The sequence below is a fragment of the Leucopleurus acutus genome (genome assembly GCF_964270905.1).
Source record: "Leucopleurus acutus genome assembly, chromosome: X".
Taxonomy (NCBI): domain Eukaryota; kingdom Metazoa; phylum Chordata; class Mammalia; order Artiodactyla; family Delphinidae; genus Leucopleurus; species Leucopleurus acutus.
In genome coordinates this window covers 42,771,574-42,796,047 of record NC_139148.1, presented here as the reverse complement: position 1 = coordinate 42,796,047, position 24,474 = coordinate 42,771,574, and the positions used below count along the sequence as shown (strand labels likewise).

Here is a 24,474-nt window from a genome sequence, read left to right as displayed (position 1 = left end):
AGTCCTCCCATCTTGTTATTTTTCAAAGCATTTTGGCTTTTCTAGGTCTTTTGTATATCGATATACATTTTAGAATCAGTTTGTCAAATTTCAAGGAAAAATCTCTTGAGATTTTTTTTAAATTAATTTATTTATTTTTGGCTGTGTTGGGTCTTTGTTGCTGCGCGTGGTCTTTGTTGCGGCAAGCGGGGGCTACTCTTTGTTGCGGTGCGCGGGCTTCTCACTGCAGTGGCTTCTCTTGTTGCGGAACACGGGCTCTAGGCGCTGTGGCTAGAGCCACAGTAGCTGTGGCTCGCGGGCTCTAGAGCGCAGGCTCAGTAGTTGTGGCACACGAGCTTAGTTGCTCCGCGGCATGTGGACTCTTCCCGGACCAGGGCTTGTGTCCCCCGCATTGGCGGGCGGATTCTTAACCACTGCACCACCAGGGAAGTCCCTTCTGAGATTTGTGTTTGGGACGGCATTGAATCTCTGGATCACTCTGGGAAGAATTGACATCTTCACAATATTGACTATTTCAATTAGTAAATTTAATGTATCTCTCCATTTATTTGGGTCCCCTTTAATCATTTGAAAATATTTGATAATTTTTTTCCATGGAGATCTTGCACATATGTTATGTTAGGTCTATTCCTACATACTTCGAATTTCAGATACTGTTGGGAAACAATTATCATTTTTCTTATTTTAGTTTCTGACTCTGGTGCTAGTATATATTTTGTAAAAATATATTTTTTTAAATCAGTGCCTTTTCTGTTGCCAGACTCTGGCCCACAAGTGTCCCATCTTCACCCCTCCTCACCTTCCCATCCGACCCTGTTATGGCCCCGCCCTGTGACCTTAATCCCTCCAAAGCTGGGGGAAGAGAGGGGGGCTGTGTGCAGATGGCTCTTCAACCTGGAAAGGAGGATGGCGGCATCTGAAGGCGGGAAAGGTGAGAGCAGGCTTCCACCCCTGCAGACCCTTGGAGCAAGCCTGGGCTCTGCTCCATCCTCAGCCCCTCTGACCCACCCACTGCCCACCAGGACCCCACCCCTGGAGAGCCTTTAGGGGACCAGAATCACATCATCCTGTTCCCATCCCAGCCAGCCCCAAACACAGCCTTAGATCCCAACTGAAACCCAACCGAATCCTGGCCCTGATCCCTATCCTAGCGCCCACCCCAACTTCAACTCCAGTGCCAGCCCCAAGCTTAATCCTAACACAAACTTTACCAACCAGAGGGCAAACCCCCGTTAGAATCCAAACCCCAACATGAATACAGACCTTACCATGAGCTCTAAAGTTACCGAAACTCAACCCCAACCCCTGGATATAAGCACTGTTAGTGAGTGGGTCTCTGACTTTCCAGAAAGAGTGCAGACCCATTTTTTTTGTGTGTGGTACGCGGGCCTCTCACCGCTGTGGCCTCTCCCGTTGCGGAGCACAGGCTCCGGACGCACAGGCCCAGCGGCCATGGCTCACGGGCGCAGCTGCTCCGTGGCATGTGGGATCTTCCTGGACCGGGGCACAAACCCGTGTCCCCTGCATCGGCAGGCAGACTCTCAACCACTGCGCCACCAGGGAAGCCCCAGACCCATTTTTAAGTACCAGAGAGAGAGAGAGAGAGAGAGAGAGAGAAAGAGAATACACACTTGATGGTGGTAGTAAGTTGTGAAGGCTTAGAGTCAGAGACTGCCTGGATTTGGCTCCCAATTCAGCTACTTCATCAAATCACTTAACCTCTCTTTTTGCATCAATTTCTCCGCCTGCAAAATGGGGATAATACTATGTGCCAGACACTCTTCTGAATGCTGAACTCATTTAATCCTCACAGCGACCCTATATTGTAGGTACTCTTACTGTCATCTCATTATACAGATAAGGAAATTGAGGCTCAGAGAGGTTACATAATTTGCTCAAGGCCACACACAGCTACCAAGTGGTAGAGTCAGGATTTAAACACAGATAGCTTGTTTCCTCCAAAGCTGGGTGTCTTAACCAGGCCAACCCACTGCCCCTTGGAGACTGAAACAAGGCCATGGGACTTGGGAATGGCTTTAGCTGAAAACCCCAGTGCAAAACTCAGATCCCACCCAAACTCAAGTTAAACCCTAACCTTGATCCTAATTCAAATTCCAACTCATTCAAATATCCAGTCCTAACCCTAAATCATATCTCAAGAACACTTTACTCCCACCAGTATTTAAACCCAACCCAAACTCTACTACTCAAATTTAATCCTAAACTTGCTTCCAGCTATAAACTTAATCCTACCCCATGCCAATTCAAGCTCTACCCCCCAAATCTAACACCAAACCCTACTTCAATTAGAAACATAATCTCACCCTCACTCCCCTATAAACTCTCACTCTATCGTCAATCAATCAACTCCAATTCCAACTCTTATCCCCCAATCTTTAACTCGGGTACCCTCAACTTTCCCTAATTTTACATGCTCTTCTCTCCTTCCCTCAGACAGAGGGATAGGATCATGTAGGAGGCAGCCATGATTGCCCCAATACCCTGTCCCCCCCCCCCACTCGGTCTCTCCACACAGACACCACCCCAGAGCCCAGTCCAGCCAACGGGACAGGCCCTGGGCCCGAATGGGGGCTGTGCCCTGGGCCCCCAGCATCAGGTGGTGAAATCGGCGGGGCATCCAGCCTGGGGACCCCTAAGCGAAGGACTCAGCACAGTAAGCACAAGACAGTGGCAGTGGCCAGTGCCCAGCGCTCACCCCGGGCACTCTTCTGCCTCACCCTGGCAAACCCCCTGCGGCGGTCCTGCATCAGCATCGTGGAATGGAAGCATCCTGGAAGGCCAGGGGCAGGGTTCAGGGGTGAAGGTCACCAGGGTACCAAGAGTCAAGGATTAAGCCAGGGCTGGAATGGAAGAGGGCTGAGGTCACCAGGGATCAAGGATTAAGAACTGGATTCAAGGGGGAGTTGAGAAAGGTGAAGGTCACCAGGGGGATCAAGAGTCAAAGACTAAATCTCAACAAGAGTTGAGGATGGCTAAGGTTTCCAGGGGGGTCAGAGTCAAGGCCTTGGTCAGGGCAGGGGCTGGGAATGTCAGAGCTGGTCACCTTAGGGTCAAGGGTCAGCATTGGGTGGGGAGGGCCCCAAGGGAATGTGGGGCTCTGAGACCACTCTGCCTGGGTCCTTAACTGTGTCCACCTGAGGCCCTTCGACATCCTCATCCTGCTGACCATCTTTGCCAACTGCGTGGCCCTTGGGGTCTACATCCCCTTCCCAGAGGATGACTCCAACACTGCCAACCACAACCTGGTGAGGCTAGCCCCGCCCCACCCCGCCTCCAGCTAGATACAGCCCCAGTAGAGCCACACCTCAAGCCTTCCAGCCAGGCCCCGCCCTTCTCTGACCCAGATGACCCTCTCCTGCCCAGCCCCACTCTCGGTCCCCGCTACGCTCCTCTTCCCCTACCCCCTGTCAAACAAACCCCACTCCCAAATAACTTCCCGATCTCCCGCCCCCTACCCCCGGCTCCGCCCCCAGGAGCAGGTGGAGTATGTATTCTTGGTGATTTTCACTGTGGAGACCGTGCTCAAGATCGTGGCCTACGGGCTGGTGCTCCACCCCAGCGCCTACATCCGCAATGGCTGGAACCTGCTCGACTTCATCATCGTCGTGGTCGGGTGCGCCTCTGCAAGGGATACCCCCAACCCTAGCTCAACTTCCCACCGCAGGCCCGCTAAATTCGGGGCTCGGGGAAGCGACTGCTTCAGACTGCCTCCATTCGGCAGCCAGAATCAGGAATATGCATTTCCACTTACAGGGACTTGTACTTTTCCGAGGAGAAGGGAGGGGGGAAGGGGGGGTCCGAACGCCTGACCCCCGCCTCCTTGTCCTGTGCTCCCCCATCAGGCTGTTCAGCGTGCTGCTCGAGCAGGGGCCCGGACGCCCGGGGGACGCACCGCATACCGGAGGGAAGCCGGGGGGCTTCGATGTGAAGGCGTTGCGGGCGTTTCGGGTGCTGAGGCCACTGAGGCTGGTGTCCGGGGTCCCGAGTGAGTGGCTCGTCCCCCGGGCTTGGAGGTAGCGGAGGGAAGAGCGGGAGGGGAGCTGAGCTGACCCCGCCCCTACGTTGCCCACCCCTCGCTCCCCACAGGCCTGCACATAGTGCTCAATTCCATCATGAAGGCGCTGGTGCCGCTGCTGCATATCGCACTTCTTGTGCTCTTTGTCATCATCATTTACGCCATCATCGGACTCGAGCTGTTCCTGGGACGCATGCACAAAACCTGCTACTTCCTGGGATCTGGTCAGCAAGCCCACCCCACCCCACCCCCGGGACAGGATACGCCCCCTCCATTGGCTCCTAAGCCCCACCCTGTTCTCAAGGGGACACACGCAAACTCAACACTTCGCCCCCAAGTTCAGGCTCCGCCCCCAGATAAACAAGTCTTACCCCGCCCCTCCCATATTCAAGACTCCGCCCTCAATTCCAGACTACAACCGCCCCCCTAGCTAATTGCTCCGCCCTATCACAAGTTTCCACTCACAGGTTAAGGCCCTATCCCACACTGAAGACTCCATTCTCCAGAACTGGTCCCAAATAGTCAGGCCTTTTTCATCCACACCCAAACCCCTCTTGGCCCCACCCTTCTTTCAAGAGAGCCTCCCATATTCACAAGACTGCTCCTAGGCTCACGCCTCACTGTTACTCACAAGATTCTGCCCCAAGGTTTACAGTCCCACTCCTCAGATCCCTGTGGTAGGGCTTCACAGCTTCTCAGGGGTTCAGAATTCTGACCCAACACAGTCAGAGGCTAAGGGTTGTCTTTGATTTAGAAAAATCTAGAACCCTGAGGCGAGCTTCCCAGGTAGGCGGGCGTCCAAGGTGGCAACGACTGTGGGTGGGCGTGCTTCGGGTTCCAGAGCTCCAGTCTTCCCACAGACGTAGAGGCGGAGGAGGACCCATCGCCCTGTGCGTCATCGGGATCGGGGCGTGCTTGTACGCTGAACCAGACCGAGTGCCGTGGACGCTGGGCAGGTCCCAACGGAGGCATCACCAACTTCGACAATTTCTTCTTCGCCATGCTGACAGTCTTCCAGTGCATCACCATGGAAGGCTGGACTGACGTGCTCTACTGGGTGAGGTGGACGGCGGGCACACAGTGCAGAAGCTGCACCTGCCTTTCCTCACCGAGCTCGGGCGGGAGTGTCCGCCTACCCTGAGGGATGCATGCCCCTTCTCTCTCCCTAGATGCAGGATGCCATGGGGTATGAGCTGCCCTGGGTGTATTTCGTGAGTCTTGTCATCTTTGGATCCTTCTTCGTCCTCAACCTTGTACTTGGTGTCCTGAGTGGGTGAGGAACCTAGACACCTACCCGGGCCTTCCTTCCTGCCCCTCAGCCCCTGTCCCTTTACTTTGTTCCTGGCAAACTGCTAGGCATCCTTCAAAACCCATTTAAAATACCCCTTCATTCATTCAATCAACATTGAGCATCTACTGTGTGTGAGGCACTGTTTCAGGAATGGAACACGAGACAAAAATCTCTGCCTTCCTGGATATTACATTCTGGTGGGGAGAGACAGACAATAGCAACATACACAATAAATGTGTGTGTGTACATACATACACACACATATGTGTAGTGTCTTATATGGAATATGTGCTATGGAAAGAAAGGAAGAGTTAAGATAGGAATGCCGAGATCTTGTAATTACAAATAAGGACAATCAGGACAGGCCTCCTTGAGATGGTGTTATCTGAGTAAAAGTGTGAAAGAGATTGAGCCATGTGGGTATCTGAGGAAAGAGTGTTCCAAGCAAAGGGAACAGCCAGTGCAAAGGCTCCAAAGCTAAAATGTGCTCAGCATATTCAAAGAACAGCAAGGAGGTCAGCGTGACCGGGAGGTGACGACGGCAAGGGGGCCAGGGTTGTTCCCCCACCTAACCCTCTATTCTCCTCCCTCAGAGAGTTCTCCAAGGAGAGGGAGAAGGCAAAAGCGCGAGGGGACTTCCAGAAGCTTCGAGAGAAGCAGCAGCTGGAGGAGGACCTGCGGGGCTACCTGGACTGGATCACACAGGCGGAGGAGCTGGACATGGAGGACCCCTCAGCTGATGGCAACTTTGGTTCTGTGGCTCAAGAGGGCCAGGCCAGCCACCGTAGGCAATCCCAACCTGGCCCATTCCCTGCTCCACGCATCCTCAGATGTGGGCTGCCCTCCTGAGATCCAGCCCCAGCCCGCAGCAACTCTAGGCCCCTGGGTCTTCCCTGGAGGTCCAGTGGTTAAGACTCCGTGCGCTTCCACTGCAGGGAACACGGGTTCGATCCCTGGTCGGGGAACTAAGATCCCACATGCCATGCTGCGCGGCCAAAACAAAACCAAAAACAAAAAAAAACTCTAGGCCCAGCCTCCGGTTAGGACACAGAAGCCAGACTCAGATACCCTTCCCAGACTGCACCCAGAACAAAGACTCCAAATAACACACACACACACACACACGCGCGCGCGCGCACCTAACCCCGCCCCAGGCCGTGCTCCATCACTGTCCTCCATGTCCCCACAGGGCCGCAACTGGCAGAGCTGACCAATAGGAGACGAGGACGTCTGCACTGGTTCAGTCACTCCACCCACTCCACACACTCCACCAGCAGCCACGGTGGGGGTCCAGCAAGGTTGACAAGGGGGAGGGATGGGTAGGCAGAGGAGAAAGCCAAAGGCAGAACCCTGGGATCTTCATGTGCCGACCTCTTCTTCCACCCTGCACACAGCCAGCCTCCCAGCCAGTGACACCGGTTCGATGGCAGAGACCCCAGGCGATGAGGAAGAGGAAGAGGGGGCTCTGGCCAGCTGTACACGCTGCCTGTGAGGGCCCCCAGCCCTTGACCCCTGACCCAGCCAGAACCCAGAACAGACCCTGACCCCAATCCTTACTTTAGCCTCCAACCTTGACCTCAGCCCCTGACCCTCGCTGCTGACTGCCGCTCAGCCCCTGACGATGCCTGCCTCCCACCCCCCTCTTTTCCAGAAACAAGATAATGAGAACCAGTGTCTGGTGAGTTGGAAAAGTTGTGTGACTGCTGGACCCCATGACTTTGTGAGCCCCACCTCCAAGCCCTCCAAGCCCCTCATGACCGCCGGGCTCCCCCACCTGAGCCCCCCAGGACAGGCTTAGGTAGGTGATCTCAGCCGGTGGGTTCCCCATCCCCACAGCCGCTGCCTCCGCCGAGCCAACCGGGGCCTTCGGGCGCGCTGCCGGCGGGCTGTGAAGTCCAATGCCTGCTACTGGGCCGTGCTGCTGCTCGTCTTCCTCAACACGCTGACCATCGCCTCGGAGCACCACGGGCAACCCATCTGGCTCACCCAGATCCAGGGTGCACCCCCCCAGCCTGCCAGCCCTCTCCCCAAGCCCCCAATTCCTTCCACCCCAGAAGCTCCAATCCAGGATCTCTCGGGTGCCCCACACCCCCAGATACTGCCCTCCTACCCAAGTAAATGCAGAAACTTTAGCCTGTTCCATCCTACCTTGTAGCTTACACTTGTATAGCACTTGCTGTGTGTGTCAAGCTCTGTTCTCAGCACTTTACCTGTACTCACTCAATTTCTCTTCACTGCAACTTTAGGTGAATTAAGTACTAAGGTGCAGTAAGTGACTAATCCCAGGACTCAGCTAGTGAGTGACAAACCCAGGCAGCCTGGCTCCAAAGTCCAGGCTCTTAACACCACACTGTCTGGACAAGTTAAGCCCTCTGTGCCTCAATTTCCCCATCTACAAAATGGGAATAGTATTAGTATCCACTTCAGGGGGTGGCGGGGAGGATTAAATGAGTTAAAGTGAAAAATGCTTAGAACATTGCCTGGCACACATAAAGCTAACACTTTACAAGTGTTAGCTCTTACTATTATTCACCTTAATCTCAGCCCCCAACCTGAATACTGAGTACACTTCTAATCCCAACCCTCAAACCAGCCCCAGTCCCAACTAAACACCAGATTCTAACTCTACCCTTGAATTGGAGTTTTTCTGTATTCATAGAGACTGACCGAAGCCCACACCCCAGCTCTGCCCCTTGCCCCAGCTCCAAGCCCCTCAAAACCTTGCCCACTGTGACCTACAAACTCACCTGATCCCTAGTCCTAACCACACCACCGGCCTGTGTCTGGACGGATACCAACTACCCCAGATCGCCCCATGGCCCCTACCTCCCCACATTTCACCACAAAAAACTGACTAACCCAGTCACCCCTGCCCCTCTCCCCACAGAGTATGCCAACAAAGTGTTGCTCTGTCTGTTCACGGTGGAGATGCTTCTCAAGTTGTATGGTCTGGGGCCCTCTGTCTACGTCTCCTCCTTCTTCAACCGCTTTGACTGCTTCGTGGTCTGTGGGGGCATCCTGGAGACCACCCTGGTGGAGGTGGGCGCCATGCAGCCCCTGGGCATCTCGGTGCTCCGCTGTGTGCGTCTCCTCAGGATATTTAAGGTCACCAGGTGTGTGTGTGTGTGTGTGTGTGTGTGTGTGTGTGTGTGTGTGTGTGTCGGGGGAGAGGACGGGGGCCCCAAACACAGCCCCAACAGCCACCACCCCAGCTCCAATGATGACTATATCCTCATCACCATTCATTTATCAAATATCCATTGAGTGCCTACTGCATACAAGGTGCCCTTCCAGGCCCTAGGGAAACACCAGGAATCAAAGCAGACACAAGTTCCTGCCTTCCTGGAGATTAAAGTCCGCTGGGGAGGGTGTCTACTCCATTTCCATCCCCTTCCTCAGCCTCAACTTCAGCTAGAACATTATTCCCAACCCCATCTCCAAACTCAACTCCATACTCATCCCCGACCCAAACCCCATCCCCCACCCCCAACCATAACACCATCTCTAACCCCAACCACCAACCACTCATCATCCACAAGCTCATTTACAGCCCCATAACCCAAGCCCAAGCCCAAGCCCACCTCCAGCCTCATTCCTAGCTCCCAGCCTCATCCCCATCACTAGCCACAACCCCCACATCCCAAACTCATAACCATCAGCCTATCTCCAAACGCAAACCCATCCCCAGTCCCAGCCCCAATCTCATCCCCATCCATCCTCTCCTCTATCCCAACCCTCAGCCACAGACTTATCCCCGACTCAGTCATCTACAGCTCCAAATATTCCCCAACCCCATCCCCAGCTACAATCCCTAACCCCAGGCCCAACCTGAAACCCAATTTTAGCTTCACCAACTTCCATATACCCTCCATACTAACCTCATCTCCCCTAATGCCAACACCAACCCCGAATACAACCCTCCCCTTACTTCTTATTCTCACCTCACCCCAACTCCAAAATCACTTCCAACAATGACACAAAAGCTCATCTTAACCCAGTCCGCCCCAGTGCATCCCAAACTGGAGCCCTGCCCTGGCTCCTGACTCACCACTGGACATGTCAACCCTTCCCCCTCCATCTCTGCTGCAGGCACTGGGCATCTCTGAGCAATTTAGTGGCGTCCCTGCTCAATTCAATGAAATCCATTGCATCCTTGCTGCTTCTCCTCTTCCTCTTTATCATCATCTTCTCCCTGCTTGGCATGCAGCTGTTTGGGGGCAAGTTCAACTTTGACCAGACACACACCAAGCGAAGCACCTTTGACACCTTCCCCCAGGCCCTCCTCACTGTCTTTCAGGTGAGACCTGGAGATTATGGGATGGGTGGGCAAGGCGGGGGGACCCAAGGTTGGGGAAAGGGTCCCAAGAGTTTCACGGTGACCTCCCACCCCCAGATCCTGACAGGTGAGGACTGGAATGTGGTCATGTATGATGGTATCATGGCCTATGGCGGCCCCTTCTTCCCAGGGATGCTGGTATGCGTGTACTTCATCATCCTCTTCATCTGCGGCAACTGTATCCTCAGAGTCTTGGGAGGCTGGATCGTGGCAGGGCTGGGGAAGGATAATGGGGACATGGGCACTCCATAGGCAGGCTGCTTCTCCATCCTTGTAGCCTGAGCTCACCCCAGACATCCTGTTGAACGTGTTTCTTGCCATTGCTGTGGACAACCTGGCCAGTGGAGATGCAGGCACTGACAAGGACAAGGGCAGGTGAGGTCTGGCTCTGCCTCCAAGACAGTCTCTCCCTAGGATCCCTGACTGGGACCCTCCCACACACATCCCACACCACCAGAGATGCCTTGGTCACTCTGGCAATCCCCATCTGCAGATCCAACCTTCCAGTCCTCATTCACTGAACATGCATTTATTGAGCACCTACTTTTTGCCAGGCCCTGTTCTAGATGCTAAAGAGACAGCAGGGGTCAAAGAAGACAGAGTCCTTGCTCTCATGGAGCTGACATTCTAGTTGGGGAAGGCAAGCAAAACAAACAAATTAATATATAATAATATAATTTACTTAAATATATGTTAATAATATGTAATATAGAAAAAGAAAGCAGAGTAAGAGAATAGAGAGAAATGAAGATTGCTATTTTGGTTAGGGTAATCAAGGAAGGCCTCTATGAGAAGGTGACAGCTAAAGAGAGGCCTGAATGAAGTGGGGGAGTGAGCGCCATGCAAATATCTGGGGAAAGAGCGTTCAAGGCAAGGGGACAGCAAGTGCAAAGGTCTTGAGATGATAATATTCTTAGCACATTCAAAAAACACCATGGAGGGAATTCCCTGGCAGTCTAGTGGTTAGGACTCGGCTATTTCACTGCTTTCACCCGGGGCCCCGGGTTCGATACCTGGTCTGGGAACAAGGAGAGTGGTAGGAGGTGAGCTCAAATGGGGGGAATAGAAAAGCCAGATGAAGGGCATTCTGGGCCATGGTGAGAACTTTGGGTTTTGCTCTGAGTGGTGGGAAGCCATGGGAGGGGTGTGAGCAGAGGAGGAGGAATGTATCAGATGTAGAATTTAACAGCATCCCTCCTGCTGCTGTGAGAATAGACTAAGGGGATGAGGGAGGAAGCAGGGAGGTTGTATGGGACCTGAGAAAGGTCTGTTCTGATTGCAATGACCCCCTCCCTTGGCCTTGCCTATCTGCTTCGATCCTTAACAGTCACCTCCTCCCCAATTTCCTCGCACAGGGAGAAGAACACTGAGGAAACTCCACAGGAAAATGGAGCACTGGTGAGTTAGAGGCCTGGGCACTGTCTACACCTCCCACTACCACCAATATCTGTCTATGCGTGTGTGTCTTTATCCCGCATCCTCTGCCTATTCATTCCTTCTTTATTGTGTCCCTCCCATGCCTCCCCTGTGTCCATCCCCCCATCATCGATGCCTACCCCATCATCAATGACCCCCATCTTCCTGTCCCCAGGTGCCTGGTGGGGAGAATGAGGAAGAGGAAGGTGCAAAAAATGAAGGAGCAGGCAAGTGGGAAAGACCAGGTGGAAGAGGTATGGGACCTTGGGGACAGCACCCAGGTGGAGCTCGTGACCCCTGAGACTCTCCTCTCTGGAGAGCACCCTTCTCCAACATCATCTTAAAAATAATGGGCTTGGTGTGTGGCCAGGAACATTTGAGACGCTGAGATTAGAGAAGAGAAACAGACGTTTTGTTTTACTGCAGAACTTCTCAGAGCCTTTATTATAAAATAGTATGTATATGACTGAAGATGGTAATGTGCGTTCAACACACATTTACTGAGCCCCTCCTGTGTCCCATGCACTGTTCTAAGTGCTGAGGACACAACAGTGAACAAAACAGTCTGAAATCCCTTCTCTGAGGAGCTGACACTCTAGCAGGGAGATGAGAATTGACCACATGACAAGCACTGTTCTAGGTGCTTTACATACATTTTCTCAACTAATTCTCTCTCCTTTGATCTTCTTCTGTTGCCAGGCATGGAGGAAGAGGAGGAGGAGGAGGAGGAGGAAGAGGAGGAGGAGGAAGGGGGTGCAGGGCATGTGGAACTCCTGCAGGAAGTTGTACCCAAGGAGAAGGTGGTACCCATCCCTGAGGGCAGCGCCTTCTTCTGCCTCAGCCAAACCAACCCGTGAGTGCTGCGAGTGTACAGGGAGTTGGGGCAGGAGGGGCTGGGGCAGGGGGAGGACCAGGGAGCAGCCAAGGCTCGGGGGGGGGCGTGCACGGCCTTATGCAACAGGGCCCATGCTGTGTCTCTCGGGCTCCCCCAATCAACTCTGCGGTCCTGTGTTCTGACCATGGACCATTCCCCACTCCCCAGGCTGAGGAAGGCCTGCCACACCCTCATCCACCATCACGTCTTCACCAATCTTATCCTGGTGTTCATCATCCTCAGCAGTGTGTCCCTGGCAGCTGAGGACCCCATCCGAGCCCACTCCTTCCGCAACCACGTGAGCCTTGGGCTGGGGACTCAGGGGACACTCCCAAGGGTGTCCTACTGGGCACAAGCTGGGGCCAGGGTGGAGGCAAGGAGAAGACCCCTAGCTGGGCAGAGAGAGAGGAGCAATAATGGCAGCTGCAGCAGTGCCAGCCTTTATTATGAGTGCAACACACTTGGGGAAGCACCAGGGAGGTGATCAGTGTTTGGCAGAGGAGGGAGCTGTGCTCAGAGGTTGAGCAGACCAAGGGCGCCCATGTAGCTGAGTAGAGGCAGAGGAACCCAAATCTGAACGCTTGTCTTTCTGGTGGCCAAGGCTTTTGCCTTGTAGAAAAGTCCTTGATGATGATGATGATGGGAGAGAGAGAGAGAGGGAGGGGAGGAGAGAGGGAGGGAGGGACAGCAAAACTTACTGAGAGATACACACAGCTAGGATCCCCCTCAGCCATGACTCGGTGGCTCCCCCTCTTTCTTGCCCCCCAGATTCTGGGGTACTTCGATTATGCCTTCACCTCCATTTTCACTGTGGAGATTCTACTAAAGGTGACTAATGGACCCCCCATCATACCCCCAGTTACCCCAACCTATTCCCCATCCGTCTCTGCAGCCCATCTCTCCTGCTTCCATCCCCAACTCCCCTCTCTTCCCCGGATCTGGGGTCTAACTATCCTGATGGCCCCCTACTCCCCAGATGACAGTGTTTGGGGCTTTCCTGCACCGTGGCTCCTTCTGCCGTAGCTGGTTCAATCTGTTGGATCTGCTGGTGGTCAGCGTGTCCCTCATCTCCTTTGGCATCCAGTGAGTGACACCTGCCTACCCCATTCCTCCAAGAGCCAAGGCCAGGCCTGGGCCATGGCCTGAGGACTGCCCCCTCCTCAGCTCCAGTGCCATCTCGGTGGTGAAGATTCTTCGAGTACTCCGAGTACTACGGCCCCTCCGAGCCATCAACAGGGCCAAAGGACTCAAGGTAATCCCATCCCACCCAAATCCATGGGACCCAGACCCTGCCCCGCCCCTGGGGCCAGGATCACTGATCCGACTGACCATTTGCAGTGATGCATGACCACATAGCCTGGCCACAATGTGTAACCACACGGCCCTGACCACTGGCCATGTGGCCTCATCCATGTTCCTTACAAGTGACCATCCATTCCTTACCAAAGGCCACGTTTCTGTGATCCAAGTTCCTGACATGTGGCCACATACCCCTGTCTGGCAAACACATTTCCCATTGGTACCCACACATCCTTCACCCAAGACCACATGTTCCTGACCCAAGTCCCTGAGCTCCATCCATGCCCAGAGTCCTTGCCCTGTGGCCACCGTGGCCTGCGGTGTCCATGAGCCATATCTGTGAGTGTCTGCAGCACGTGGTGCAGTGTGTGTTCGTGGCCATCCGGACCATCGGGAATATCATGATTGTGACCACGCTCCTGCAATTCATGTTTGCCTGCATTGGCGTGCAGCTCTTCAAGGTGGGAGGAAACACTGGAGGGAGGCCCAGGCATGAATCAAGGCACGGGGCCTGGGGATGAAGGGTGAATCTGCTTGACAAATATCCTCTCTGCAGGGGAAATTCTACAGTTGCACTGATGAGGCCAAACACACACCCCAAGAATGCAAGTGAGTGCCTGAAACCCTGCCCTCCATGGAGCCCAGGACCCTCCTAAAGTCCAAAGAGGCCCCTAGATCTCACCCAGGCCTCTAAAACCCCTAGATCTTCCTCCAAAGAACTGCAGAGACCCCCCAGATTTTATCAAGGCCCCCAAGACCCCAGAATTCCTCAAGACCCAAAGATACATCCCGAGAATTCTCCCAAGAATGGCAAAAGCCCTCAGACATCACCAGTCCTTAAGAGGCCCCCCCAATAACCGCCCAAAACCCCTCTCCACATTCCCCAGAGTTACCTACATTCCACTCCAGAATCCCAACCATCCCCAAACACCCGACCCCCACCACCAAGTCCCCAGCTTCCGTCTTGAGACTCCTACAGAGGGTAATAGTTCGCTGAAATGGTTCGCTGAACCATTCTTGGTTCAAATTCGTCTCATGAGACTTGGTTACATTCCTTAACCTTGATGAGTCCCATTTTCCTCAACTGAAAAATGGGGATAAAAAGAGTGTGGATTTCACAAGGTTGTTGTGAGGAGCAAATGAGTTACTACAAAGAGAGTGTACTACAATGTAAAGTTAGTACATGTAAAGCCTAGCACAGTGCCTGGCATATACTTAGTGCTGATAAATGTTGGCTGTTATTTGTATTGCTTTTTCCTGGATGGCAATGATGGTGATAATAATGTTGCTGACAGCTAACGTATACGGCCCCAACAATATGCCAGACACTGTTCTCATTGATTAACAAAATTAATCCTTGTAACAAGCCAGGAAATACGTTCTGTCATTATCCTTATGTCATAAATGGGGAAAACTGAAGCACAGAGGTTAAATGCCCAAGGTCACCCAGCCAGTAAATGGAAGGGCAGGATTGGAACCCAGGCTATCCAGCTCCACCACTATGCCCTGCTGCCTCCGTACTGGAGACACCAGTCCCCATTCCACAGCTCCCTACCCCTCCTCACCCACCCAGCATGTCTGCAACATCCACAGGGGCTCCTTCCTGGTCTACCCCGATGGAGATGTGTCAAGGCCCCTGGTCCGGGAGCGGCTCTGGGTCAACAGTGATTTCAACTTTGACAATGTCCTTTCAGCCATGATGGCCCTGTTCACTGTCTCCACCTTCGAAGGCTGGCCTGCGTGAGGGGCAGGGCCCCAGGGATGGGCAGGGGACTGGGCAAGAGTCTTTAGGGGATTGGCTTTGGATATCCTGGGGATGGGTGGAAGGGTAACTTGGGATGTGAAGAAGGTCTCTGGAGAGTGGATAGGGTTTTCTGGGGACTGGTGGGTGTATCAGATGACTAGGTGGGGATCTCCCAGAAGTTGGCCGGGGGTGCTTAGGGGACCTGGGTGAGGGGGCCTCCAAGAATTGGGTTAGAGAGGTCTCTGAGGCACTAGGTGGAAGTCTAGAGAGGACTGCATGGGATTTAGTGGGGGTACCAGGTAGAGGTCTGGGGGGACTGGGTGGAGGTCTTGGAGGAGATGGAGCTGGAGATTCAGGGGTTTCCAGATAGCTGCACAAGTCTTTGGGAGTACTAGGTGGGGGGGCGAGGGAGCAAGGAATTCAAGTTGATAGGACAGGGGACTTAGAGATCTTTGGGGGCTTGTTGGGGAGTTCTGGGGATCTGCATGGGGATCCTCAGATGGCTGGAGGAGAACTGGGAGTCTGTGGGAACTTAAGGGATTTGGGGGTCTTGGAGGGCCTGCATGGGGATTCTCAGGAAGGTTGGATGGGGATCTCTAGATCTCTGGAGGGCTGGGCTTTGGGAGTCTTTGAGGGCCGGGTGTGTAGGTCTCAGATAGTTAGGTCAGGGGATTTGGGGATCTTTGGGGATATTCTGGGGTGCCTAAGGTGTCTGGGGACAGGTCTGAGGTGTCTGGGATATCCCTTTACTTGCCTCCACTGGCTCCCCAGGCTGCTATATAAGGCCATCGATGCAAACGCAGAGAACAAGGGCCCCATCTATAATTACCACGTGGAGATCTCAGTGTTCTTCATTGTCTACATCATCATCATTGCATTCTTCATGATGAACATCTTTGTGGGCTTCGTCATCATCACCTTCCGTGCCCAGGGCGAGCAGGAGTACCAAGACTGTGAGCTGGACAAGAACCAGGTGACCTCCGACCCCTGATCCACCAACCCCCCACCCCCACCCCAGTTCCTTGCCTCGGGACCCCACTGCTCACTCATGCCTTGCACCTATATGCAGCGCCAGTGTGTGGAGTATGCCCTCAAGGCCCAGCCACTCCGCCGCTATATCCCCAAGAACCCGAATCAGTATCGGGTGTGGGCCACTGTGAACTCTGCTGCCTTCGAGTATCTCATGTTCCTGCTCATCCTGCTCAACACGGTTGCTCTAGCCATGCAGGTCTGAGCTCCCCACCCTGATCCCGCCAGACACCTGACCCTATTCTGTCTGCACAAATCCTTGAGAACTGTCAGGAATGCTTTAGGCTGCAAGTAACAAAATCCCCAACTGACAGAGACTTAAGCTTTAAAGATATGTGCCACATATATTCAAATAAAAGGCCGATAATCATAAGTTGTATCCTGATTTCAGAGATGTGAGAATGTGGGAAAAATGGCAGATGGCAAATGTAAGTTGTCATTGACTGTGAAATGCACCCCAATTTCAGAGATTCTAAACTGTGAAAAGATGTGTATCCTTGGAGTCAATGAATTATGATAGTTACCTCACATAGCAAGCAGTGCAGAGGTAGGCTGTTTGCTCATTGCTCATCAGGGACCCAGGCTCTGTCTTTCTGCTCCACTATTCTTAGTAAGTTGGCTTTCATTCTCATGATTGTTGCTTCATGGTCACAAGTTGGCTGCCACAGTTCCAGACATCAAAACCACACTCAAAGAAGGAAAAAGGAAGGAAGCTTGCACCAAGGGACTCTCCTCACTCGACCCTTTTATTGGAAATCAAAAATATTTTTCACAGAAGCTACCCAAGCAGCAGCAAGCTTATGTTTCTGTCAGAACTAGCTGCAAGGAAAGCTAGGAAATCAAGGGCTGGGCTTTCCAATATCCATAATGGGAGGCGGACCGTGTGAGAGGTTTGGCCAACCCATAGTGCTACCACATCCCCAGACTTACCTCAGTCCAAGACAGAGAATATTTGGTTGGGGTGGGGGGGGAATCTCTGCCTCAGGCTATGTCCCCACATCTGATTTTCTCCCCCAGCACTATGAGCAGACTGCTCCCTTCAACTATGTTATGGACATCCTCAACATGGTTTTCACTGGCCTCTTCACTGTTGAGATGGTGCTCAAAATCATCGCCTTCAAACCCAAGGTACTCCCCAAGGCCTAGACCCATTCCTTAGGGTGGAACTCACTGCATAGCTCTCAGGGGGGCAGCAACCAGGGAGTCATGAGACTAGGGAGGAAGAGGGATCTAGATGCAGCCTTATCATGTGATCCAGCCTACACCCTGCCTCCCCAATGCCCCCAACCACTACTAGCCCCATACCCTAGCTTGCTAGCTCTGAGAAGACAGGGCACTGCTTTCCTCCTGTCTACAGCATTACTTTACCGATGCCTGGAACACGTTTGATGCTCTTATTGTGGTGGGCAGCGTAGTGGACATTGCCGTCACTGAAGTCAACGTGAGGACTGGCTCTCCACTAACCCACTCACCCCCTACCAACCTTCCCTCACCTCAACCCCAGGGCTTTCTTTCACATGGGGAGGTGGTTCCCACTCACATCCACCCCACTCCTGGAGACTCAGAGCTCCTCCCTCTAGCTCTATCTCTTGAGTCCCTATTGGGTTCAGCCAAAGCCCCCTTCTACCAGCTCCCGCTCGTTCATTTGCAAGCTATCCTCTGGCTCCAGCATCTCCTAAAATGACTCTCCTGTTATTTCTATTATTTTCTTCATTGCCTCTACATCCCCCTCCATTGGTCCCATCATCTCCACCAACTCCTGCTTTGACTCCATCATCTCCTCTGATTCCTTCATTGGCTCCATTTCCTCCACCGACACCATCGTCTCTGACACTGGGTCTTTCACGGTTCTGTCATCACCACTGACTGCACGGTTGGCTCCATCATCTCTTTCACTGGGTACTACATGGTCCTCCATTGACAATGCTGCTGGGTCCATATCTCCATCACTGGCTTCTCCATTGGATCCTCCATCGGTTCTCTCATCTCCGTGAAACCACCGGCTTCATCATTTCCTCCATTGGCTCCAATATCTCTCCTCCACCATCTCCTGTGCCCTCTCCTCTACCTTTCACCCTCATTACCAACTTTTCCTTCAACCATCCTGATCCATTACCACGTAACCTTCCTTATCATCCCTTGGATAATAACTCTACCATCCATTATCCCCCGTAACTCCTCCATCATTTCTCTCCTGTTCATTGTCCCTGTGATCTCATCATCTCCTCCATCACCTCTGTTTTGGCAATATCTCCGTGCAGAATGGTGGCCATCTTGGCGAGGTAGCCCCCCCCCCCCACCTCACAACAGGGACTCTCTGCCTCTCTCTTCACCAGACCTCCTTTCCTTTCTTCCCAAAAGTCCTTAGAAATGCTCCCTGACCACCCTGGGGCCTGGGTTCTGAGGGATTTGGAGGCTGGGAGGGCCAAAGCATGAGACAGGGAGGTGGCTGGGGCAAATGTGGACTGAGCATACCCACCACACGCCCAACCCCAGAGCTCTGAGGACAGTTCCCGCATTTCGATCACTTTCTTTCGCCTCTTCCGAGTCATGCGGCTGGTCAAGCTTCTCAGTAAGGGTGAAGGGATTCGCACATTACTCTGGACATTCATCAAGTCCTTCCAGGTAACTCCCCCACTCCTTTGTTCACCCCTCATCCCCACTTCACACCCTCAGCTTGTCCTTTTACCGCCCCCAGAACTACACCTTCCAGCATGCCATACCCATGTGCAGCTTACCATTTCCAGTTTTCTCTCTTTTGTGGGCTCTCAATTCCCAACACGTCTTGGCCTCACTGACCTTACTCTATTGTATTTAATACTGTGTCCATATTTGGGAGACCCTGGCAGTCATGGGCACTTTGGGGATGGACCACATCTCTCAGCAGGCCCCGGCTTGAGTGCATTCTGGACCTTAACAGTTCTCTGCCTGGACCTGAGTATCTATCCTCCTCTCCACCCCCATAGGCCTTGCCCTATGTGGCTCTTCTCATCGCAATGATATTCTTCATTTACGCAGTCATTGGGATGCAGGCAAGTGAGAACCCTGGGGAGCATCCCTCAGGCACTCCTCTGTTGAGGGGGGTTAGATAGGAATGAGCCCAAAGTGGGGGTAGAAAGACAGACAAGCTGCACCACCCTGAGTCAGTCCATACATCTGTGAAATGGGATCAGCACTGCCTGCTTGTCAGGGTTATAAGGATCCTTTGGGTATTAGGTGTTGTGAAATGGATGGGAACCTGTAGGGGCACGGAGTCACCCCTCTGACACAGCCCCTGTACGCCCACAGATTTTCGGCAAGGTGGCTCTTCAGGATGGCACACAGATCAACCGAAACAACAACTTCCAGACCTTTCCACAGGCTGTGCTGCTTTTGTTCAGGTGACACACACACCCTCTCCCCTGCTGCTTTGATCTCCAGCATGCTTTTGGGTACCCACACATCCTCTCTGGGCCCCAGACTGCCTGAGCTATGGAAGTAACAGGGCAGCATGGGGCTCCATATTGCCTGAGACCTTTTCTGGCTGTGTTCTAAAGAATCTTTTAGAATATTCTAGCCTCAGCCATCCTTTTTCTGGCTGCAAGACGTGTACCTTTCATAGGCCTCAGCACCCCCTCTGTAAAATGCAAACATGATCGTCATCAACATGGCCACACCAGCTTTTAAAATATTGAAACGCTGTTTTTACCAGATGTAGCCCCTGGTAAGAAATAGGTCATATCCTCACCCCTCTGGCCCCCACAGCGGCCCTTGTCATGACTTCATAGCCTCCCCCCAAGATGGCACCACTGTGTGACCCGCAGGTGTGCTACTGGTGAGGCATGGCAGGAGATAATGCTTGCCAGCCTTCCTGGGAGCCGGTGTGACCCTGAGTCTGACTTCGGCCCTGGTGAGGAGTTTAGCTGTGGTAGCAATTTTGCCATAGCCTATTTTATCAGCTTCTTCATGCTCTGTGCATTCCTGGTAAGGACCAATCCCCACAACCACCACTACTGCCCCGGGGGCTGGTCCTGATGGGGATGAGGTGGGGAGCCCAGATCTTCAGAGCAGGTGAAAGGGCTGGCCTGACGACAAGATTAACCCGGGGACTCATGACCCAGTGACCATAGAAGCTTACCTCCGCCTCCCACCAAACCCCCCATACTCTTCTCTGCCCTTCACCTAACCTCTCCTACTCACTGGCCCACAGATCATAAATCTCTTTGTGGCTGTGATCATGGACAACTTTGATTATCTAACCAGAGATTGGTCCATCCTGGGCCCCCATCACCTCGATGAATTCAAGAGGATCTGGTCTGAATATGACCCTGGCGCCAAGTATGCCCTCTGACCCCATACCTGGGATACCAGAGGACAGTGCACTGCCTCACAGTCCTCCAACTCTGGAACCTCTGACCTATGCCTCCCATTACCCAGGCAGTAGATGTCCCAAGGTTCCCACTGCCCCTGTCCTCTGCCTTTTCCCCTCCCCCACTGACTGCCCTCCAGTTCTTCCCTGGCAGACTATGGGGTGTTGGTGGGGCGAGGGAGTGATGAGCTGGTAGGGCCTTGAGTAAGGACCAGAGGGGGTATCTCCAACCCAGTAGTGCCTCTCTTCTACCCCCACCTTCCCCAGAGGCCGCATCAAGCACCTGGATGTGGTTGCCCTGCTGAGACGCATCCAGCCACCCCTGGGATTCGGGAAGCTGTGCCCACACCGAGTGGCCTGCAAGGTCTGTGCACCTGCCCACCACTGCCTCTGAGAGGACTGTCACCACACAGCAGGGGTGGGCAGGGACCCTGCCTTGGGTGGGGAGGGGGTGTTTGGTGGCATCCTCAAAGGTTTCTGCCCTTGGGCATCACATGCCTGCATCCCTGTCATTTGCCCAAAATGGGTTCCATGTCCCTGGTGTGCACAGAGACTTGTGGCGATGAACATGCCTCTCAACTCAGATGGGACAGTGACATTCAATGCCACACTCTTTGCCCTCGTTCGGACATCCCTGAAGATCAAGACAGAAGGTGTGTGGGGAGGAGGGGGAGGGGCAGGAGTGGGAGGGTCCCTGGGGAAGGTGCAAGGAGCAAACTAATTGAGAGATGGGCCCCACTCTTAGCTCTGAACCTCAAAATAGGTGACTTTGCCTTCTCCAGGCTTGTTTTCCCACCTGTCCAACGGGGGCGGTGTTTGGCTGCGGTAGAAGTTTGTGACGCGCCCTCCAACAGTGAAGGAGTGGCTGTGAAAGCCTCTTCCTATTGGCTCATGCCCCACATCCTCTCCCCATGCAGGGAACCTGGAGCAAGCCAATCAGGAGCTGCGGATTGTCATCAAAAAGATCTGGAAGCGGATGAAGCAGAAGCTGCTAGATGAGGTCATCCCCCCAGCTGACGGTGAGCTAGCTCCACCCCAATTCCTTAAGCCTGCCTCTGAATGTCAACGATTGCTCACCACCACCAAACCACCACTGGCTGGAGAGGGAGGGGTGCAGGGGGAGAGTCCAAGCTTTGATGTGGGGGTGTGGGGAGCAGAGGACTCCTGTGTGACCTTGCCTCCTCTCCCTTGCTTCCAGAGGAAGAAGTTACCGTGGGCAAATTCTACGCCACATTTCTGATCCAGGACTATTTCCGCAAATTCCGGCGGAGGAAAGAAAAGGGGCTACTAGGGGCCGAGGCCCCCCCAAGCACCTCCTCTGCCCTTCAGGTCTTGGGAGCAGGGCCTGAGCTGGGGGGGGGTATGTGGGAGCTCTGTGGCTGAGGCTGACTGCCTTCTTGATCTCATGGAACCCATGTCACAGATGAGGAAACTGACCCAGGACCCACAGAAGGTCAGGGGTGACTGTGGGGCTCCTTCCCCCACCCCACACTCCTGCTCAGGGACAGGGAAGTTTAGACCCTGAGCTACCCACTTCCCTGTTTTCCCACCCCCACAGGCTGGTCTGAGGAGCCTGCAAGACTTGGGTCCTGAGATGCGGCAGGCCCTCACCTGTGACACAGATGAGGAGGAGGAGGAAGAGGGGCAGGAGGGAGAGGAGGAGGAAGATGAGAAGGACCCGGAAACGTACAAAGTAAGGACAATAAGCTTTCACTCCCCCAGGAACTCTTGATTGTAAAATACTCCCTCAACCCCCCGAGTGATTTCCATACTGCGTCTGGGAGGAAGTCCCCCAGAGAAGACCCCCTGCAATAGACAAATGTTTTTATGGTACCTACCACCCACTGTTGGAGGGCAAGAGCCAGATTTGGCCCCTGGGGAGCTCACTGGAGACACACTATTTGACCAAGTGACTTAGTTATAACCTGGATGCAACGCTCAATCCTGTGATTTCCACAGGCCCCAGTGGGCTCCCAGCCCCCATCTCGCCGGAGCTCTGTGATTTCTGTGTCTCTGCCTGCCTGGGACAAACCACCAGATTCACTTTCCCTTGGGCCCAGTGACGACGATGGGGGTGCTCCCAACTCCAGACAGTCCAGTGTGCCCCAGGCTGGGTCCCATGCCCACAGGTATGGCCAAAGGTCTGCAGGAGGATTGTGAGGGAAGGCAGGGACTAGCCACTTTATGGGGGTACTTCAGGGGGCAGAGGGTTTTTCCAGTGAGACAAACATCTATTAAAAGAAAGCCCATGTCTCCTTTAAAGCGATGACAGGTTAATTTTATGTTATGTGAATTTTCCCAGTTAAAAAAGTCTAGTGTTTCTGTAGAAGGTAGGACATGAAATGAGAGGGGACCAGGGGACCAGGGCCACACTGGGGGTATCTGGTCTGCCTAACTTGCCTCACTTTCCCCAGAAGAGGCTCTGGGGTTCTCATTTTCACCATTCCGGAAGAAGGAAGTTCTCAGTCCAAGGCAACCAAAGGGCAAGAGAAGCAGGATGAACAAGAGGAAGTCCCCAGCCAGCACTCTGGCCACGACACGTACGATGAGCCCATGAGCCACGTGCGAGAGGGATGGCACCCCATCGCGCATGCCCAGGCCTGAGCTCACCCCAGCCCTCCCTCCCAAACAGGCTCTCCTACCTAGATGAGCAGGCAGGGACTCCCCCACGCCCCATCCCTTTGCCACCTCACAGACCCCAGAGATATGTGGATGGCCACCAAGCACCACGCCGCCGTCTGCTGCCCCCAACACCTGCAGGTGAAAGTGGACATGGGTCCTGGGGGGGCCTCATGGGCCATAAGGGCAGAGGGCTGGGGAGGCACTGACATTCCTCTTTGCCCCTGGTACCCCCCACACCCCCAGGCCGGAAGCCTTCCTTCACCATCCAGTGTCTGCGGCGCCAGGGCAGTTGTGAAGATTTACCCATCCCAGGCACCTATCATCGTGGGCGCAACTCAGGGCCCAGCAGGGCACAGGTGAGGTGGGGGAGGGGGACTGAGGCCCGGAGGGGTGGGGGGCAGCCTAGGCTGAATTTGTCAAACACACTACATATCGGGCCCTTCTGAAGAAGGGGGCACATGTGAATTCACACAGTCCTCACTGTGCCTGTGAGGTGGGTACTGTTACTAGCCCCAGTGTACAGATGAGGAAACTGAGGCCCAGAGAGGCTTACTCAAGATCTCACAGCTAGTAAGTGGCAAAGCTGAGATTTAAACCCAGGCCTTCTATGCTCTGAAATAAACCCAAGTCTGATGTATACCCATTCAATCTGACTCCAGTTGTGTTTGGGGGGTAAGAGGTAGGCACAGGAGTGATTTCTAGATCCTCATGCCCTACCCATCAACCACTATGCTCCTGATGTTTATTCTGGTCCAGGGTTCCTGGGCAACCCCTCCTCAGCGGGGCCGGCTCCTATACGCCCCACTATTGTTGGTGGAGGAGGGTGCAGCAGGGGACGGATACCTCGGCAAATCCAGCAGTCCACTGCGCACCTTCACCTGTCTGCACGTGCCTGGAACCCACTCAGACCCCACCTATGGCAAAAGGGGCAGTGCTGACAGCCTGGTGGAGGCTGTGAGTCCAGAAGGGGAGGGGGCCGCAGGGATGGGAGAGAAGGGGAGAAGGTGGGAGCTTGGGAAGGAGGGTCCCCAGTCTCTGTGTTGTGTATGTAGCTATCCCTTTGCTCTGTGACTTCTGCTCAGCAAGATGTGTGCCCCACTGTCCCCCACTGACTTCCCTGCGTGCCCTCACGGGTTCATCACTCTTCCACACCAACCCCTCTGTGCACACTGCTTCGACTCCATGCTGTGCCCTCTGTCAACACTGATTCCATCTGTGCCCCCAGGTGCTCATCTCCGAGGGCCTGGGCCTGTTTGCCCGAGACCCGCAATTCGTGGCCCTGGCCAAGCGGGAGATTGCAGATGCATGTCGCCTGACACTGGACGAGATGGACAGTGCCGCCAGTGACCTGCTGGCACAGGGGACCAGCTCACTTTATAGTGACGAGGAGTCCATCCTCTCCCGCTTTGATGAGGAGGACCTGGGAGACGAGATGGCCTGCGTCCATGCCCTCTGAATTCCCATCCCTCCCCCACTGCT

At 53.9% G+C, this 24,474-nt stretch overlaps 1 protein-coding gene across 1 annotated transcript; it reads left to right on the top strand.

Moving 5' to 3' along the window:
• Positions 1–906: 906 nt before the first annotated feature.
• On the top strand, positions 907–24,451 carry CACNA1F (calcium voltage-gated channel subunit alpha1 F; the record flags this gene model as incomplete). Its single annotated transcript, XM_082865094.1, has 47 exons — positions 907–931; positions 2,537–2,810; positions 3,161–3,266; positions 3,495–3,634; positions 3,864–4,006; positions 4,108–4,260; positions 4,897–5,093; positions 5,206–5,309; positions 5,921–6,111; positions 6,517–6,609; positions 6,722–6,815; positions 6,979–7,005; positions 7,164–7,324; positions 8,215–8,440; positions 9,417–9,624; positions 9,721–9,841; positions 9,957–10,038; positions 11,255–11,310; positions 11,779–11,932; positions 12,122–12,251; positions 12,722–12,781; positions 12,930–13,036; positions 13,118–13,205; positions 13,606–13,713; positions 13,809–13,861; positions 14,846–14,992; positions 15,768–15,969; positions 16,066–16,224; positions 17,043–17,153; positions 17,383–17,466; positions 18,287–18,307; positions 18,522–18,650; positions 18,992–19,057; positions 19,314–19,405; positions 19,829–19,988; positions 20,215–20,342; positions 20,641–20,737; positions 20,924–21,026; positions 21,291–21,392; positions 21,572–21,702; positions 21,932–22,066; positions 22,333–22,502; positions 22,788–22,913; positions 23,006–23,133; positions 23,239–23,351; positions 23,752–23,949; positions 24,221–24,451. The coding sequence occupies 47 exons, from the start codon at positions 907–909 to the stop codon at positions 24,449–24,451; spliced, it is 5,934 nt and encodes a 1,977-aa protein (XP_082721220.1).
• Positions 24,452–24,474: the final 23 nt, after the last annotated feature.